Below are 19,788 nucleotides of genomic sequence, written 5' to 3' on the forward strand. Positions count from 1 at the left end.
TGCTCCACATGCGCACAGAGGAACGAGGCAAATCTGCTGCCTCCTTCCCTCCTCCCTAACCCCCCTCTCTCAGCATTTCTATCTCCACTGCCCTCCCATCCAAATTTTCCAGCCAGCAGCCAGAGCTGACTTCCGCAATCCTGGTGGAATAAATCCAGCACCCCTAGTCATCCGGCCACATTATCCACACTTCTCTGCTGAGACGAGCCCAGAGAACAGATCCCCATCAACAGGTAACATTTTCAGCTTCCTGGATCTTTTAACCTCTCATTCCTGTCAGTTCTCCATTTTTAGGAATATTAGGAACATAGTGACTTGTAGATCAAAATGAACTTTATAGGCTGTCTGGATGAAAACAGTGATGTCCTCCTTTGGCTATTTCCTGGCTAAGTAAAATCTGCCTGGAAACCTTTAGGACTCCTTTTATGGTTTATATGTATGTATACGTGGTTGTTAGTGAAAGCAAAAAATATAAGGCCTTCTTTACCCATCCCTCAAAGAGTGGCCTCAGGGTTTGTTTGTTTTTTTTTTTTTTTTGGTTGGTAGGGAGGCAAAGGTACTAAAAGGGTTAAGTTACTAGCAGGGAGGAGGAGAGTGCAGAAGGGTGGTAGCTCAGTAAGGTCTTCCTATTCTTGAGAATCTCAAAAGCCCTGGACACTCCACATATTAAATGTCCTGCTGGACATTTTGCCAATGTGCAAAGATTACACAAAAAATAGACAAGTTTAAAAATCATGCAAGCTGTACGACTTGCCGCAGGCTAAACTTGGTCTTAAAATGGAGGACGTGATTAGCAAGACACTCCAAGAAGTGAACGAAGCTAGAGTAAACTTATGAAAAGCTGTGCGACTAATGATCAAACAACATTGCTTTTCTGTCTTATGTTCTTCTAACAAACGGGTTTCTGAGGCTTTTTTGTCCTGTGAGGCAGTCCCAGAGGTTACGTAGGTTTTTTGGTCAGAAAAAAAAAAAAAGCTTTCCTCCCACAGCAGCTGGTTGAAATTAGGACAGTTTCCTGCCTAAGGAAGGAGCAGGAAGAGAAAGGAGGAAGTGCATAAGAACGCTGAGGGGATATCTCATCGAGAATAGGCAATGCTGTCAACTTTACGCTTGTCCCCTGCTGGCAAGATTAGGAGCAGAAGCAAAATTTAGGCAAGGAACAGAATACCTTGAAGAAATGATCAGGAAGCAAAGACTTAGCTCTCCTTTGTGTATTCTCCAATCCCATTCATCTTACCCTACACCTGTCCATCTCCTCCGAGTCTGCTGGAGACACTGGAGCAGACAGGTGTTGCTCCCATTCTGATTGTCCATTTTCTTCCCCATTTGTGGTTATCTGTTCAAGTTGTGTGTGTGTGTGTGTGTATAGTCTCCCAGAATACTTCGGACCAGATGTATCAGTATCACAACCAAACCCAGACCCCCCTCCCCCACCTATCATTGTTTTATCATATGGAAATCACTCTCAATCTTTGTCTGCCTTCCTCATAAAGCCTAGTTTTCCTCTGCCTCATGGTCCAGAGGAAGGGGCTCCTAACTTTGGGTTTAGGAACTCCACAGGATTATTGTATGTGTATTCATTTTTCTGGCAAGAGGAATTAAGAGTGGGTTGCAATTTTTTATTAGCTTGTCATGTGAGTCTGTGATTCCCAAAGATTAAGAACCACCTGTCTGAGCATATGGTTCCAGCTGTTTTCCTCATCCCAAGTCAGGTTAGGAACCTCTGGACAGCCAGAAGAGTCTCCCCCAGTTATGGCTTCCCAGGTGGTGTTAGTGGTAAAGAACCCAATTGCCAATGCAAGAGGCATAAGAGACTTGGGTCCCATCCCTGAGTTAGGAAGATCCCCTGGAGGAGGAAATGGCAACCCACTCCAGTGTTCTTGCCTAGAGAATCAATGAACAGAGTCTGGTGGGCTCTAGTCCATACGGTCGGCAAGAGTTGGACATGACTGGAACTACCACGCACGCCCCTAATTATCCTATTCTCCAGGATGTGGGGGCTCACGGTTCTTCTACTGCTGCCTGTGGTGAGCTTTGCTCTATACCCCGAGGAGATACTGGACACCCAATGGGAGCTGTGGAAGAAGACATACAGAAAGCAGTATAACAGCAAGGTGCCTGGGAACCTGGAGGAGAACGTGGGAAGGCTGGAACCCGAGATGTCCAATCCTAGCTTCCAAACTCCCTCCTTCAATTTCAGTATTATAATACAACCAAGCAAACCTGTCCCTGTTCCATGTTAACATATACTCTTTATTCCTACTCCTCAAGTCATCCTCAATCAAGTCCTATCTATTCTTTTCTTTATAACTGTCTTATAGGTCTCTTGGGAAGCCTTCTCAAATAATGCTATCAATCCATAAGCAATTTTCCTCTATAAATCAGTGATTTGAGTTTTATTATTTGCAGTTGTTTATATATTGATTTTTGCATGCTCTTAACAATCCCATGGTCAGTTCCCCAACTCGATGGTAAATCCTCTATGATTATAAATTTAATCTCTTCTGAAAACCTCCACAGTACTATGTAAGTAACTTTATACACAGGACACAGTCTATGCCAATACTAGTTATGCTCTGTTTAGGTGGATGAAATCTCTCGGCGTTTAATTTGGGAAAAAAACCTGAAGCGTATTTCCATCCATAATCTTGAGGCCTCGCTTGGTGTCCATACATATGAACTGGCCATGAATCACTTGGGGGACATGGTGAGTTGAACCTCAGTTCCTGGTCTATCTGCCTGTTTTGTCTTGGTTCCCTGCTTATGCCTGGCCTCTTTCTTTGTCCCAGACCAGTGAAGAAGTGGTTCAGAAGATGACTGGACTCAAAGTACCCGCTTCTCGTTCCCGCAGTAATGACACCCTCTATACCCCAGACTGGGAAGGCAGAACCCCAGACTCTATTGATTATCGGAAGAAGGGATACGTTACTCCTGTCAAAAACCAGGTATCCTCCTTTCTGTTGGGTGTGGGTATGTAAACTAGCATGATCTCTCCCTTTTTCTGCTTGTTTGTTTCTAAGGTATGAGGGCACCAGAAAGAGAGGGGAAAGAATTAAGTTACACCTCCCACTGCCAAGAGAATAAAGCCTATTCTGTTGTTTAAATCATCACCTGTTTTTGTGAATTTAGGTTGTTTTTTTCTTTTTTTCTTTTTCTACAAATAGTATTGCTATAAGCATCTGTGTGCATATATACAAATATTTATGCAAAATAAATCTTAAAATTGGAATCAGTAGGTCACAGAATCCTTTCCACAAAAGTTTTTACAATCTTATATTCTTACCAGCCTGAGAATGTAAGTTTTCCCACAACCTTAACAATGCTGATTGTATCTGCCAGATGAACACTTGATCTAACATTCATTCAACAAACACAGTTTTTGCAGAACCTACCAGGTATAGTGCTAGACAGTAGAGAGGACTAAGACATAACTTGTGTTCTCAAGAAATCCCCAGTCTTAAAAAATAGAACTAGCAGGAAAGAAAAAAATGTATCATCTAGCTGAACACACACTGATAATAATAGTTAGCACTTTTTGGGAGATTATTATTATTGCACATAATAATTCATCCTTTATATGAATTAACTTTTTAAATTCTCATAATCCCATTTTATTATTATTCTTCACAATTTACACATAAAAGCAGTGTGGTACGGAGAGGTTTAGTAATTTACCCAAGGTCACTGAACTAGTGTGTTACAAAGCCAGTACAGATGGTCCCTGACTTGTTTTTTAGCAAGATAATAAATCCTTAATTATTTGTCTACATTGTTTTTACAGCAAATATCTTGTGCAAATATACACAATTAGTATCATTGTTTCTAACACAATAGTTATATTTTTATCAGTCTTCCACATTTCTATTCCCTATGCGCCCGAGAACTACCTTTAAAGAGTATTTCTTTTATCTGCAGTATTTCTTCATTTGTAAAAGTATTAAAGAACATGGAAAACTTTTCCTGTCCTAGAGTAGTTCTCTGACTTTCTAATGGTTCACCTTATAATATTTTTGACTTCATAATGGTATAAAAGTGATAGGCATTCCTTAGAAACTGTACTTCAAATTTTAAATTTTGATCTTTTCCCAGGCGAGCAATATGTAGTATGATACCTTCTCTTGATGTTAGGTTGTGGTAGCAGGCCATGGCTCCCAGCAGGCACGTGGTCATGAGGGTAAAAACAACTACAGCCATTCTGTTTTTCACTTTCAGTACAATTATAATACAATAAATTGCATAAGATAGTCAATATAATTATAATTCAGTAAATTACAGGAGATATCCAACACTAATAGGCTTTGTGTGAGATTATTTTGCCTGACTGTAGGCTAATGTAAGTGTTCTGAGTACATGCAAGTCAGGCTGGGCTAAGTTGTGACGTTCAGTAGGTTGGGGTATTGCATTTTCACCTTACTATTTTTCAGTTCATGATGGATTCATTGATTCATTGAAGTGCTGTACTCTGCTTTACTGCAGCTAATGGTAACAGTAGTAACAACAGTTATTAATAGCAACAATAGCAATAGATCACTGCAACAAAGATTAAGTGAAGGGAAACAGGAATACTTCATAGAAAAGGGGATGGGTGCTGGAATTTATAAAATGTATGAAATTTCATCGGGCAGCTAGAAGAGAGAAACAGAAAGTGTGAATAGCAATTATTGATGGCTTCTCTGTTATGCCTCTCAGGGTCAGTGTGGTTCCTGTTGGGCTTTTAGCTCTGTGGGTGCCCTGGAGGGCCAACTCAAGAAGAAAACCGGCAAACTCTTAAATCTGAGTCCACAGAACCTGGTGGATTGTGTGTCTGAGAATGATGGCTGCGGAGGGGGCTATATGACCAATGCCTTCCAGTATGTGCAGAAGAACCGGGGCATTGACTCTGAAGATGCCTACCCATATGTTGGACAGGTGAGACTGTCCCACACAGTCATATAGTTCTGTAATGGCTTCTCCTTCTCTGGCATGACATTTTGTTCTGGAAGCAGTTCCAGAAATCTTGTTTTCTGTTACCCTATCCAGCTTTCTTGATGGAATGATTTCCCACAAAAAAGCCAAGAAGATTCACATAGTCTGGGAGAATTTGTGTGTGTGTTTTAAAATTAATTAATTTGTTGCTTGACACAGTCTTTCTCTAGTTGTGGTGAGCGAGGCCTACTCTCTAGTTGTTGGCTTCTCATTGCAAAACTTAGGCTCTAAGACATGTGGGCTCAGTAGTTGTGGAGCACAGGTTTTAGTTGCCCCACAGCATGTGGGATCTTCCCAAATCAGGAATTGAACATGTGTCTCCTGCATTGGTAAGTGGATTCTTACCCAGTGGACCACCTGGGAAGGCCAGTCTGGGAAAATTTGGGGAGCTTAAATTACCATGGCTCCTAACTGTCTCTCTGCTCTGGAGAAATAACAGAGGACAGGCTATCCCATAGATCTCTGAGTAGGTCTCTATAACTCTCTATTCAACTCTTCCACTCCCATCAGAAATCTCTAAGCCCACCATGCTAATTTCATGAATCATGTGGCTTTATTTTGTATGATCTCAATGTGGATTTGGGGAACATTTAAGCAAATTAGGTAAGTTAACATGTTAACATGTTTAAAATGAGAGAAAAAAGCAAGTTGCTTCATATTTATTGCAATTTTAGAGATGAACTCACTTCCTCCCATAAGGTCCTTTAGTAATAGGAAGATCTTTCTTATCTAAAAGGAAGAAGATCTGCGGACATTTTTATATACATGAAGTTGATAGGTAATATGGGGGCCTTTGCAGCAGGAGCCTTTAAAGTAGGGATTGCAAGTCTGAGTAATACAAATGATGGCTACTGTGTGCTAAGCCGTGTAATTAGTGCATGTTCTCATTTAATCCTTATAAAAGCCTTTTTATAAGGTACCCTTATCCTCACTTTATAGGTGAGAACATAGAAGGACATAGACACTTAAGGAGATAAAATGGCATATTCAAATTCACACCTCTAGTTATGTAGCAGAGCCAAGATCTACCCATCAAATCTGTTTATCTGCTGCAAATATCCCCAGTCTTGTCGTCTATTCACACGTTCAAGAATTTCTTTACTAGAATATAATATCTAGGAACAGAATTGTCTGAGTCTTAGAGTCTGTGCATCTTCAACTATACTAGATGATGTCAAATTGCTTACCAAAGTATTTGGAAAATTTATATTCCCATCTGCATAGTATAAGAAATCCTGTTGATTCACAGCTTTGTCAGTACGCTTATCTGGCCATCTGCATTTCTTCATAAATTGACTGCTTATATGTTTTGTGTGTGATTGTGTGTGTGCTCAGTCATGTGTGACTCTTAGCCATCCTGTAGACTATAGCTCACCAGGCTCCTCTATCCGTGGAATTTTACAGGCAAGAATACTGGAGCAGGTTGCCATTTCCTACTCCAGGGGATCTTCCCAACCCAGAGATGGAACCTGTGTCTCTTGGGTCTCCTGATTCTTTACCACTGCGCTACCATGGAAGCATCTATATTGTTTGCCCATTTTTTAATTAGATTTTATTCTCTTTCTTACTAATATTTAAAAAATGTAAAAAGATATTTGGATACTAATACTATGTGTATTGGGCTTCCCTGGTGGCCCAGTGGTAAAGAAGCTGCCTGCCAGTGCTGGAGATGTGCGTTCAATCCCTGAGTCAGGAAGATCCTCTGGAGAAGAAAATGGCAGCCCACTTCAGTATTCTTGCCTGGGAAATCCCATGGACAGAGGAACCTGGCAGACTATAGTCTATGGGATTGCATGACTTTGTGTGACTAAACAACAACTATAACTATGTGTTTTCTTTTCTTTCTGTTTATGATGTCTTTCAATCCAGAGAAGTTCTTAATTTTAGAAAAATGATTTTTTTCCTTTGCAATTTGAGCCTTTAAAAACCCAGTAACAGTGAGTTTTATTTATTTATATTTAGTCATCTGAAATGATATCTGATGCAATAATATGCTCATTAATGTAAATGACTGAACAGATCCATTTCACTGGATACTCACCAAGCTACATCGTAAAGTCACTTCAACACATCCTCATGAAGTTTCATGCCATTATTATTCCATGTTGTTTTTTTTTTAATTGTCAGGTATACAAATCAGGAAAGTTGGAGGTTGTATGTGGAAAGATTTTTCTTTAATCTGTATACAGTTTTCATAGGGCTGCTAGTGTAAGCTGCAGCATACTAAAGCTGCCCTAACAGATTAACTTTTTAATTCTGAATATATCAGGTGATTAGTGACATAACCCAAATATGACAAAATATTTTTTTAAATTGTAAAATATTTTTTGACAACTTTTTTTGTCACTTGATATCAAAAAAATTAAACAAACCCTAATAGTATATACAAAAAACCAGATTCCTGGTTATAACTTTTTTTCATGTTGCTTTATCCAGGCAGCCAATTTAAAGTTTTGTCTAACTATATTAAAAAAATAAATATTATTAGAACTAGTTGTTGATCACTTATCCATTGACAGCTTACATCATTTATTCAGTACTATATTAACCAGTCTGTTGAGGGATAGTTTAATAACTCAGAAACTCTGAATAAAAATTATATAACATTTGAACCCCTGTTTTGAAATAGAAGGAGCAATTGACTTACAATTTTTGTTCCCCTACCCCCTCAAATGATCTCTTCAGCATTTTAGAGGAATATGCAATGATTTTGGTTTTATAATCAATCAAAATGAAGAGTTAGCCATCATAAGACATGTGTTCCATTTTTAATATTCTGAATCTTGGACAACTGTTCTCATTATTTTTATTGTTCAAAACTAAAAAAACTTCTTATATGAACATGTAAATGAATGGAAGAAGGTCACAAAAAAACAAAGTTTAAAAAAGAAGAGATCTGATAGTGCAGCAAGCAGATAATACAGTAATTTAAGTTCATTCCAGCCACAATACAAGTTATTTTTACTTTAAAATATTGTTACGTGGTATCCTTCCAAATCCATCCCTAGATATTTTATTGTATTTGTATATCTATGCAATTTTTGATACTAGGAGGTACCAAGGGTTTGGATTATATGGCAAAGGAATCTAGAGAAATTATTAATACAGGACATTACTATAATCTTAGACTGTCACGTCAAATGCTACCATTGTTGTTAGTGTTTAGATAATTTTTTAAAAGTATTTATTTATTTATTTTTGGCTGCATCAGGTCTTGGTTGCTATGCAGAGGCTTTCTCTAGTTGTGGCAAGCAGGAGCTAATCTTTGTTGCGGTGTGCAGGCTTCTCATTCCAGTGACTTCTCTTGTTGCAGAGCACAGTCTCTAGGCATGCAGGCTTCAGTAGTTTTGACACACAGGCTTAATTGTTCCATGGCATAAGGGATCTTCCCAGACCAGGGATCGAGCCATGTCCCCTGTATTGGCAGGTGAATTCTTAACCACTGGACCACCAGGGAAGCCCTAGATAATGTATTCTTGTAGATGGAATGCTAGGGTTTTTGAGGGGAAGCCTCTAGGAAAATGAACAGCCAAAAAGAATACACCACTTTGACATGGGTTGCCGTTAGATTCCATGATTCTGGTTTGACAGTGAAACACATCAGTGTTAACTAGACCTGAAAAACATAATGTTGGAAATTCACAGGATAAATTACTAAGTTCTTTATTAATTTGTTTTAGTGTCATATTGTGTGATTTTACCTCTCTCTCTCATGAGAGCACAAGGTCAGCCAGAACGCTGACCTGATACAGGTGCATGGGGCCAAGGTCTTCTGTCTAGCTGGGGCTGGGCCTCCTCCCAACACAGGAGCTGCTGCCTCCTTGCCTACTGAGAATCACACATACTACATTGCCAGAGTTGATTTGTGGGTTGTTTTTTTTTTTTTTTAATCTAATTTCAGTAATCTTTATCTACTCTGAGGTAATAAAAATATTCCTTTTTTAAAGTTTTATAGTGTTTCCTTTCACATTTATGTTTTAAAACCACCCGGAGCTGATTTTTCTGCATGGTACAAGGTATACAATTTTCATGTTCTTTTTAGAATTTTTAATTTAATTTTAATTGGAGAATAATGGCTTTACAATATTGTGTTGTTTTCTGCCATATATCAGCATGAATCAGCCGCAGGTATGTGTATGTCCCCTCCCTCTTGAACCTCCCTCCCACCTCCCACCCCATATTCTTTTCTTACAGTTTCTAAAATGGTGAGGAGAGAACAGACCCTTTGTGGAGACTCAAGTCTGCTTCCGGGCACTGATGTCACCCAAAACTTTAACAGACTTTCTCACCAGTTAATTGCCTTTGTTTAGTCCTAGTCTTATTTTAACCTTGTTTTTCCAGGATGAAAATTGTATGTACAATCCAACAGGCAAGGCAGCTAAGTGCAGAGGGTACAGAGAGATCCCTGAAGGAAATGAAAAAGCCCTGAAGAGGGCTGTAGCCCGAGTGGGACCCATCTCTGTGGCCATTGATGCAAGCCTGACCTCCTTCCAGTTTTACAGAAAAGGTAAGGTGCTGTTCCTATAGAGCACAATCAGCCTTCTCTCATGATGTGGACTGGGCAGCTTCCCCAAGGGTACCAGGCATTTTCAGTACTCGTTTCCATAATCAGACTGAGTCCACCAGAGAGAAACAGCTGCCACAGCACAGACCATCTCTTTTGTAAGTCCTCTTACAAAAGACTGGGACAGGATTCTACAGAGGGTCTCCTAGAGTGGGAGACCCCACAGGGCAACCCTTGGATTGCAGAAAGCTTCACCTTGATAATTTGTTTCCTAGGTGTGTATTATGATGAAAACTGCAATAGTGATAATCTGAACCACGCGGTTTTGGCAGTGGGATATGGGATCCAGAAGGGGAACAAGCACTGGATAATTAAAAACAGGTAATTATGGGAACCCCGTATTTGTCACCCCCTCACTCTCTTAACACTCAACTTCAACTCCCCAATATTCCCTTTTTTCTCTCAAAAGAAAATTTTCTCTTGTTTCAATTCTACCTTCCCAGTCTGAGGTTATTCATTCTAACATAATGGCCAGACAAGAGTACTAAAGGTGTGTGTTGGACAGCTGACCCATGTTCAAGGTGCTTAGTCACGTACACAAACATGTGAGCAGATGTCTGTCTTCAGTGATCTCATAGCCCCTGAAAAAGACAGACCTAGCTAATGTGAGAATATAAAGGAGCACCAGGAGCCAACAGGAGCTTTGGAATTTTATGTATTTTTTCTTTTTTCTCTAATGTGATTGGTTTTTTAGGGAGGTTTCCATCATTAGTCTGATGGTAAGCATTAGGGAACAATATAAACAATGTAAAAGTTTAATATCCCCTTGTGTAGCTTTTTGCTCTTAGGATAGACATATATCAGAATTGGCCAGAGATTTTGAAGTCTGTGAAGATAAATGCGTTTCAGAAAGCAGATATGAGCACCAAAAACAAAATTAGTATTTCCTTCTCTATTATTGGGAACAAATAAAAACTACAGGGCCCCTTGGCTCTCTATTTCTCTTTAGCTCCTTATGACTTTATGGATAGGGTGCAGGTTTATAGCAATTATTATTTTCCTTTCCTCATTGATCAACACCAGCCTGGCAGTAGCACTGGTTAAACTTTCTGTCTTTGATGCCCTCCAAAGGAGCAGGCCCCCTAGAATCTGGGGAGTTCACGGGGCAATGTAGCAGTGTAACCAAGTTTGGCATGCTGCCTGGAGGGCTGGCAGGATGCAATGTGAGGCTGGGAATAACTTTTTAAATCACAGTCCTAACTAAGGGTGGGCCTGTGCACCTTCCTAAGAGGGTATTCCTTCTCCCACAGCTTCTGTCTTGTGTTCTTCCTTTCTCCTTTCTCAGCCCAGGCACTTACCCTGTCCTTTCTTTTCGATCAAGTGATAAGTTCTGCATCCAAGAAAGCTGGGAAGAATAAAGGACATGTGCAGGCAGGATCAGGGTCATTGGGAACCGCTAGATAAGGGAACAGGGGTAGGGTAAATTGCTTAAGTAAATGTACCAGGTACTGGTAAATTTTCAGGTTGGGAAAAAAGGACAGTAAACTTAAACGAAAATAATTTAGGAAGATATATAGACCAATCTCTCCCCATTCCCCTGTTTTTCTGTCTGTCTCTGTCTTTATCTGTATCTAATCTTCCAACCTTTTCACTTGTCTCCTTAGCAGTCTCGTCTATTCTTATGGCTTCATTCATCTCTCCTATGATTGTTGTTCAGGTGCTCAATTTGTCTGACTCTTTGTGACCCCATGGACTGCAGCACACCAGACTTCCCTGTCCTTCACTATCTCCCGGAGGTTGCACAAACTCATGTTCCATTGAATCGATGATGCCATCCAACCATCTCGTCCTCTGTCATCACTTCTCCTATGGGTTCATTCCCAAACCAAGATCACCAGCTTCAGCCTCTCTTGCCTCCTTCTTATACTCTAGACTCATGTTTTCAAGATAATTTATCATTAAACTCAAGTTGAATGACTTCAGTGTCCTAATCAGAAAACTTCAATGTCTCCTCCACTATCATGGGCCAGAGGGTCAAAATCTTTAGCCTGGCCAGAAAGATCCCCTTAACCTAATCTCCCACCTTATCAGGCACCCTGTTTTTCAGCTATATGATTTTTTTTTTTTAATTGAAGTGTACTTGATCCACGATTCTGTGATAGCTCTGGGTGTATGGCAGTTAGCTGCATGATCTTAACTCGTATCCCATGCTTTCCTGCCTGTATTACTCACTTCACTCTCACCCGCTGGCTTCCCATTTCCACAGGTCCAAATTCTATCAGCCTCTGGGCTCAGCTCAAGTGCCACCTCTTTTGTTAAGCCCTTTTTGATCCCCTTGAGCAGAAGCAATCTCTCTTGTAACTCTATGCCTTCTCTCCATTTCTTGACTTTAAAGTCTTTAAAGGTTTATTTCTTTATTTTGATTTATTTATTTTGGTAAACCATCAAAACCTAACACAATACTCAGTAAACGTTTTATTGAATAAACTAAGGGTACTAAGTATTTTCCTTGCTTGGTCCTACAGCTGGGGAGAAAACTGGGGAAACAAAGGCTATATTCTCATGGCCCGGAATAAGAACAACGCTTGTGGCATTGCCAACCTGGCCAGCTTCCCCAAGATGTGACTTCCACCAGCCAACCCCGTCCTGCTCTTCCATTCCTTCCACAGTGGTGCAACATACTTAACGTACCTTGAAGGAAACTGGCGTGCCTTTCTTGACACAGATGTGGTGACACAGAGATTGTCCGTTCAGTCTTCCTGTTTGTGCTTCAAGTGACACTCCTACTACTTTCTTCTCTTCACCCAAGGTCTTTATTTTCTCATTGTTGCCACAGTAGAATTTCCCTAGTAGGCATGCACTCTGCCCTGACTGTGTTCTGAGGCTGATGCTGTATGGAGGCTAGAGACCCTCAGATAGGCTAGATTCTCATTCACAGGGACTAGTTAGCTTTAACCACTTGAAAGGACTAAGGTGACCTGACTTCTCAGTCTCCACGTTTACTTCTCTATCTTCCAGGTAGAAATTCCACCCCATTAATAAATCTATTCACAAATCTTTGGTACAAGTTTACATGATACAACAAATGTGTTTTCTTTTTCCTTCTTTGCATTGTTAAAGTAAACTGTATTTATCGCTAATCTATAATTTAATAAATAGCTGTTTAGTAAACCTTCATTTTGTGTCAGATACTGGGCTAGGTGCCGGAGACAAAAAAATGAACAAAACATATTCCTTATATATGATGTGCTCACAGTTTGGAGATTCTGTTGCATAAACAATTCATCCTAATTCATTTATTTGTTTATTCCTTCCACTAACATTTTTTAGTGTTTACTTGGTATTAAGAGTTGTACTAAGTTTCAGGGATTAAATGGATATAAAAAGATTTCAATATTTAATTCTATCTGTATGGAGACCAGATTAAGTGATACATGAACCTAGGTCTTGAAAAATATCATAAGGCCTTTTCCGTGGTTCGAGAACCTAAACTTTTGCTGTCACCAAAAGAGGAAATTGAAACTCTTTATAATAATTCCTAAGCAGTATCAATTTTAAAAGAAAGTAGCTGGCTGATAGTAAATCAGCACAACGAGCTTTTGCCACTTTTCACAAAATGTTTTTTGAGCATCTGTTATTACTCCTAGAAAGAGTTCACATTTATTAAACACTGACCGTGTGTCAGGCTCTACTTCACATCATGCTGGGCAAAAACCATCTATTTTTGTTTGTCAGTATTTATTACCATGTCATTTGCAGTGTATTCAAAGCTACCAGGATGAAACAAATTAGTAAGATGGGGCCCTGATTTCTATGAAAGTTATAGACTAGTGTCAGACACAAAAACAACTAATAATATCAACCATAATTAAATAAATATGAACTCTGGAAGCTCAGGATTGAGTCATTCATTCTTAAAATATTTTAGATGCGGTTTCATTGAAAACAAAGCTTTGAAATATCTGAATGTGCAGAGAAGACTGGGGATTAAGGCGGATGAGGAAATGGAGAGATTGGGGGTGATGTGAAGAGCTGGATTAGGTGAGGCTGAAGGTTCTGGGTGAACAAAGCACCAAGAGAGATATGCGTTTGTGAATGATAAGGGCTGCAGTGGCTGCAAGTATAGGGTGCAAACACATATGTAGAACTGAGGAGGAGAAAGTAGTTTGGAGGTGAGTCCAAGAAGACCTTGAAAGCATTTGGTGTCCCAAGAAGTTCATACTTTATTTTAGAAACATTCAGGCATTTAATTGGCATCAAATATTTTTGAGTAGGAGAAAGACACAATCAGAATTTTTTTATGTTAGCAGTGCTCCTCTGGCAGTGCTGTAAAGAACAAATAACAGATGAGGAACAAAATGGAGATGCAAGAAAATGGAAAGTCAACATTTAGGAGACATTGCACATACTCTAGGGCTTTCCAGGTGGCACAGTGGTAAAGAGTCCACCTGCCAATGCAGGAGACATAAGAGACGTTGGCTTAATCCCTGGGTTGGGAAGATTCCCTGGAGTAGGAAATGGCAACCACTCCAGTATTCTTGCCTGGAAAATCCCATGGACAGAGGAGCCTGGTAAGCTACAGTCCATGGGGCCGCAAAGAGTCGGGCACAACTGAGCGACTTCACTTTCATTCACTTTCCAGTATTCTTGCCTGGACAATTCCATGGTCAGAGGGACCTGGTGGCTACAGTCCTGGGGGTAGCAAAGAGTCGGAGATGACTGAGCACACACACACTCTATTTCTTCTCAAGAAAAGAATATTTAATGGAAGAATAACTCCTGAACTTTTCTGAAGCTCAGGTATTAATTTGGCAGATTGGGAATGCAAAATGACATTCAGACCCAAAGACTAGTATATTGAAATGTGTAGGCATGAGTGAGCACATTCAGTAACCTGCAGGTAGTTTCTGCGATGCTTTGTAGAGACAAGCTTGAGAGAGGTCTGACTCTTCACTAGGCAAATCTACACACTTCTATTGTTTTGATTTTTTTTTTTTCTTTCTGCCTGAAGAACATCCCTTAAAATTTCCTTTTGTATGGCTATGTGAGCAAAAATTTATTTTATTCCTGTATGTATTTGGGTTTATTTCTAGATTTTCTATTCTGATAGATTAATCTGTATATCTGTACTTAACTGGTTTCATACATTTTATAATGTTTTAGTATCTAGCCACATTAGTCTTCCCCTTATTACTCTCCTTTTCTAGATTTTTTTCCCTGAAAAGTCTTGTTTTCTATTTTTTCCATGTTCATTAGAATTAGCTTGCCAAGTTGTCTAAAATTCTGCTGGTATTTTTATTTGGATGACATTAAATTTATATCTTTAATTAGGGCAAACTGACTTCTTTATAGTATTGAATCTTCCTATCTAAGAGTAAGAGGTGCCTTTATATTTTGTCAAATGTTCTTTTGTGCCCTTCTTATAGATAGTACCCATTTCTTGCTAACCTCTTTTCTAGTGAGTTTACCTTTTATTATTATTTTGCACTTTAAATGTGGTCTTTTCCAGTATAATTTCTGATTGGATGTGTATTTGAAAGCTGTTGATTTCTCTTATATTAGTTTTTGTACTCAGCTACCTTACCTTGAATAGACTTGTGGAGCCACTGTTTCATGTTCCCACCCGAGTGCTGAGTGTTCACTTCTTCACTTCCTCACCCTCTCTGTATTGTCTGATACCAGCTGTCCTGGTGGGCGTGAGGTGGGTCTCAGTGTGGGTTTGGTCTGTGTTGCCTTGGTGACTGATGCTGTTGAGCATCTTTGCATGGGCTAAAGAGCCATTCAAATGTCTTTCTTGGTGAACTTACAAACTTTTGCCCATTTTTAATTGGGTTGTCTTTATTTAGTCCTAAGAATTCTTTAAATATTTTGGATACAACTCCTTTATCAGGTGTATGATTTTCAGATATTTTTTCCCAGTCTGCAAATTTTCTTTCCATTTTTAAAATTTTTTAGGCCATGCTGTGTGGCATATGGGATTTGGGATCTTAGTTCTCCAACCAGGGGTCAAACCCGTGCCCCCTGCATTGGGAGTCTTAACCACTGGACCACCAGGGAAGTCCCTTCTTTTCAATTTCTTAAGAGAGTCTTGAAATGCAAAGGTTTTTATTGCTGATAAAATGCAGTTTAGCAGTTTTCCTGTGTATAGACTATGCTTTTGGTGTCATGTAACCTTCAGCAAACTAGGAATAGGGAGAAACAGCTTCAATTTGATAAAGAACATCCACAAAATACTTACAGGTAACATTATACTTTGGAGAAGGGAATGGCAGCCTACTCCAGTATTCTTGCCTGGAGAATCCAATGAACAGAGGAGCCTGGTGGGCTACAATCCCATGGGGTTTCAAAGAGTAAGACACGACTGAGCGACTAACACAACCACCACCTTACCTTGAATTCTCTTTTGGTTTGTACTTTTTGCAGTTGATTCTTTTGATTTTGGGGAGAGGTTTTTGAGTATGTAAGCATATCATCCACAGAAGTCATTATTACCATTTTCTTTCCGATTTTTACCTCTAATTTCTTTCTTTTCTGTTTACATTAGATAATATCTCCAAAATGATGCTGAGCAATAGAATTGATAGGTCTCAACTTAGCACATGGTTATTTTTATAGATGCATGAAATTCCCTTATAAAAATGTATATAATTCATGTAAATAAACTTCAGTAAATGAACATCCATATTGTTTCCAGAGTTCTATTACAAATCATACAGTAATTAATGATTGATGCTTTGACACAAAGAAGTTTTTAAATTACTGTAAACCAAGTCTGTAATTATATTTTTTATTTCTTTCATAATAATGATATTAGCTAACATTTATTGAGCTTTACTATGCAGACCATAATGTGTTAAATGCTTTACCTACCCTTATTATTGCTGTTTTACAGATATCAAATAGCTTCTGCAAGGTAACCTAGCAAGTAAGTGGTTGAACCAGGATGCAGACCACATCTGTTTTGTTTTTCTTTCACTTTTTACATATTTTATTATTTATTTTTATTTTTAACTTTTTTATAGAACATTTTAAACATATATATGAAAGGAGAAAGAGAGAGTGGTACAGTGAATCCCTGTATACATCACCAGTGTCAACAATTACTAACATTTTTCAATCTTGTTTCATCTATCCCTTCTCATTTTTTTCCCTGTTTTAAAGCAAATCCCAGATATCACTTCATAAATACTTCATTATACATCTCTGAGTGAGAAATTTTTTAATATAACCACCATGCCATTAGTACATCCAACAAAAGTAATAGTTATTTCTTAGTATCATTTTGTATTTGGCCCATTTAAAAACCTCTCCAATCACTTAAAGATGTTTTTTTACTGTTAGTTTTCTCAAATTAGTATCCAAACAGTTTTATGCATTGCATTTATTTTCTAAGTCTACTGTATTCTTTGACAGTCACCTCCTCACCCTGCCCTCTCCCCACACACACCTACTTTTTTTTCTTGTAATTGATTCCATGGAGAAGCCAGGTCATTTGTCCAGTAGAATATCTCATACTCTGCATTTGGCTGACTGCTTGCTCTTTTGGAATCCAAGGTCCTAGTGCTCTTAGCTACTACAATATACTCTATTTCTCATTATCTTTCATAGATGTTGTGAGGAGGATATGAAAATTTACAAATGACAGCCCATTAACTTTTAGTGGCACAGATATTATAATACTACTGGGCAGTTTTATTGTTTTATAGTACACATTCTTCTTGCTGAATTTTCAGGCTCTAATACTGTTAAAAAAAAACCTTCAAAATACAGCTTAGTTTGTCCATGGACTTCAGGAATCTGATTCTTCACTTCTGGGCATTTAGAGCCTAAAGTTTGCTTTCCTGTGACAACTTAAGGAAAAACATACAAGGTGAAAGTTGTGAGTTACATTTTATTCAGGGAACTTACTGAGTACTATAGCTTGGGAAACAGCCTCTCAGTTGCTCTAAGGGGACTACTCCAAAGAGTTAGGGGGAGGAGCAAATATGTATATGAATTTTCTTAGCTGGGAAATACACATAGGCATACATCTTGGCAGAAGATTACTGCTAACTACAAAGAACAGGTATCTCAATAATTTTAGTGCTTTTCTGTATATGGAAAAAATAAATCAGTCAATCAATCTTCCTGACCTTGTCTTAGACATGACACTACAAATATAAGCAACAACAATGAAATAAATTTGACTTCATCAAAATTTAGAACTTTTGTACATCAAGGTATCACTCAAGAGAGCCAAAAGACAACCCACAAAGTAGGAGAAAATGTCTGCAAATCATATATCTGACTAAAAAATAATATCCAGAATATATAAAGAGCTTCAACTCAACAATAGAAAACAACCCAGTGCAAATATGGGCCAAGGATTTGAATGAGCTTTTCTCCAAAGATGTACAAATGGTCAATAAACAACCATTTGTTGTTTATTGATGATATGCTCATCACCAGACTTTAGAGAGGGCTTCCCTCATAACTCAGTTGGTAGAGTCCGCCTGCAGTGCAGGAGACCCTGGTTCGATTCCTGGATTGGGAACACGACTGAGCGACTCAGCATGTGAGCTAGTATGACTAGGCAGCCTATCTATTGATATGTGGGGCTGTATTCCAGTCTATGGGGTTGCAGAGAGCCAGATATGACTTAGACAACAGCAAGACTCTTGAGAGTCCCTTGGACTGCATGGAGATCAAACCAGTCAATCCTAAAGGAAATCAACCCTGAATATTCATTGGAATACTGTTGCTGAAGCTGAAGCTCCAATACTTTGGCCACATGATGCAAAAAGCTGAGTCATTGGAAAAGACCCTAATGCTGGGAAAGATTGCAGGCAAAAGGAGAAGAGGGCGACAGCAGATGAGATGGTTGGATGTCATCACTGACTCAGTGGACATGAATTTGAGCAAACTCTGGGAGATAGTAAAGGACAGGGAAGCCAGGCATGCTGCAGTCCATGGGGTTCCAAAGAGTTGGACACGCTTCAGCAACTGAACAACATGTTCTTTTCATCAGTGCATTGTTAAACTAAAAGTGGAGAAGTAACATATTAAGGAGAAATAATGGGAGACCTATGTTTCTGAATAGATTGAACAGCACTGAAATAAAGGGAATTAGAAGATTCACGCGGTTCAGCTCTTTTAATCAGCCAGCCAGCTTGCTGGAACAAGGCAAGGCTTCCGTTGAGAAAGATCCTGTGGAGTAGGCTTGTGGTTGCCAGTGACCTCTTGTCTCATCTGGGGCTGCAGTAGGAAATTGCTTGTTCTTCATTTTCGCTTTAGCCATGTTGTAATCCCCAGAATCGAAGTATTTTTGCCCTTTCTGCAATCATTTGCTTAAAAAATTTGAACCTCTAGGCTTTTGTCCCAGATGAGGATCCCTTGCTATTCATTCTACTTTTTCAGCTTTCTCTGGACTGGTCACTTTATCTTCCAATTCCTTCTGCTCCTCTGTGGAGGCTGCCTCAGAGACTTCCTCAAACATATTGCTCCCTCCCCCTTGTCCTGCTCTGTCCCATTTTAAATAAAGATGATATTACTTCTAATGAGATGGATGAAACTGGAGCCCATCATACAGAGTGAAGTAAGCCAGAAAGATAAAGGCCAATACAGTATACTAACGCATATATATGGAATTTAGAAAGATGGTAATGATAACCCTATATGTAAAACAGAAAAAGAGACACAGATGTACAGAACAGAATTTTGGACTCTGTGGGAGAAGGCGAGGGTGGGATGTTTCGAGAGAACAGCATCGAAACATGTATATTATCTAGGGTGAAACAGATCACCAGCCCAGGCTGGATGCATGAGACAAGTGCTTGGGCCTGGTGCACTGGGAAGACCCAGAGGAATTGGGTGGAGAGGGAGGTGGGAGAGGGGATCGGGATGGGGAATACATGTAAATCCATGGCTGATTCATGTCAATGTATGACAAAAACCACTACAATATTGTAAAGTAATTAGCCTCCAACTAATAAAAATAAATGGAAAAAAAAAAAAGATGGTATTACCACAAGAAGGGGAAATGATGGCTAGGTGAAATAGACAAATAATGTACACTGTAAGACATGCTTTAGCTCTAGTATTCTCTACCCCTGTAGAAAAGACAGATGTTGCTCACATCTATTGCTTGTGACACATTTCCATGGGTACACTCACAAAATAATGTCTATCTCTGGTAGCTATCCATAAACTTCCCTTTCCTCCCCTGGAAAGCATACTGGAATGTACATATATTCTATCAAAGTGATACTATTACAGAGATAACCTGAATCTTATTAATTTTAAATGTATCACTTGTAAATTTTGGTACTTTATTATTACCG

The 19,788-nt window shown here is 39.1% G+C and overlaps 1 protein-coding gene and 1 pseudogene across 2 annotated transcripts; one reads left to right on the top strand and one right to left on the bottom strand.

The window, feature by feature from the left end:
* Positions 1-50: 50 nt before the first annotated feature.
* On the top strand, positions 51-12,646 carry CTSK (cathepsin K). 2 transcript variants are annotated; one of them, XM_061120891.1, is made up of 8 exons: positions 51-233; positions 1,991-2,114; positions 2,585-2,707; positions 2,790-2,945; positions 4,690-4,908; positions 9,307-9,472; positions 9,745-9,850; positions 11,187-11,447. In XM_061120891.1, the coding sequence occupies exons 2-8, from the start codon at positions 1,992-1,994 to the stop codon at positions 11,296-11,298; spliced, it is 1,005 nt and encodes a 334-aa protein (XP_060976874.1). In that variant the 5' UTR covers positions 51-233; position 1,991; the 3' UTR covers positions 11,299-11,447. The 2 variants fall into 2 exon arrangements, with proteins under 2 accessions (XP_060976874.1, XP_060976875.1); XM_061120892.1 differs by lacking the exon at positions 11,187-11,447 and adding an exon at positions 11,995-12,646 and having other exon boundaries at positions 79-233.
* A 3,359-nt stretch (positions 12,647-16,005) lies between these two features.
* Positions 16,006-19,178, bottom strand: LOC133040755 (cAMP-regulated phosphoprotein 19-like; annotated as a pseudogene).
* Positions 19,179-19,788: the final 610 nt, after the last annotated feature.

Source organism: Dama dama, chromosome 20, assembly GCF_033118175.1.
Source record: "Dama dama isolate Ldn47 chromosome 20, ASM3311817v1, whole genome shotgun sequence".
NCBI classification, from domain to species: domain Eukaryota; kingdom Metazoa; phylum Chordata; class Mammalia; order Artiodactyla; family Cervidae; genus Dama; species Dama dama.

Excerpts from the sequence above, each read along its gene's own strand:
- CTSK (XM_061120891.1), top strand. The coding sequence starts at position 1,992 with ATGTGGGGGCTCACGGTTCTTCTACTGCTGCCTGTGGTGAGCTTTGCT. Across the intron at positions 4,909-9,306 it reads CCTACCCATATGTTGGACAG|GATGAAAATTGTATGTACAA; the intron begins GTGAGACTGTCC and ends TTGTTTTTCCAG. Across the intron at positions 9,851-11,186 it reads CACTGGATAATTAAAAACAG|GTGCTCAATTTGTCTGACTC; the intron begins GTAATTATGGGA and ends ATTGTTGTTCAG.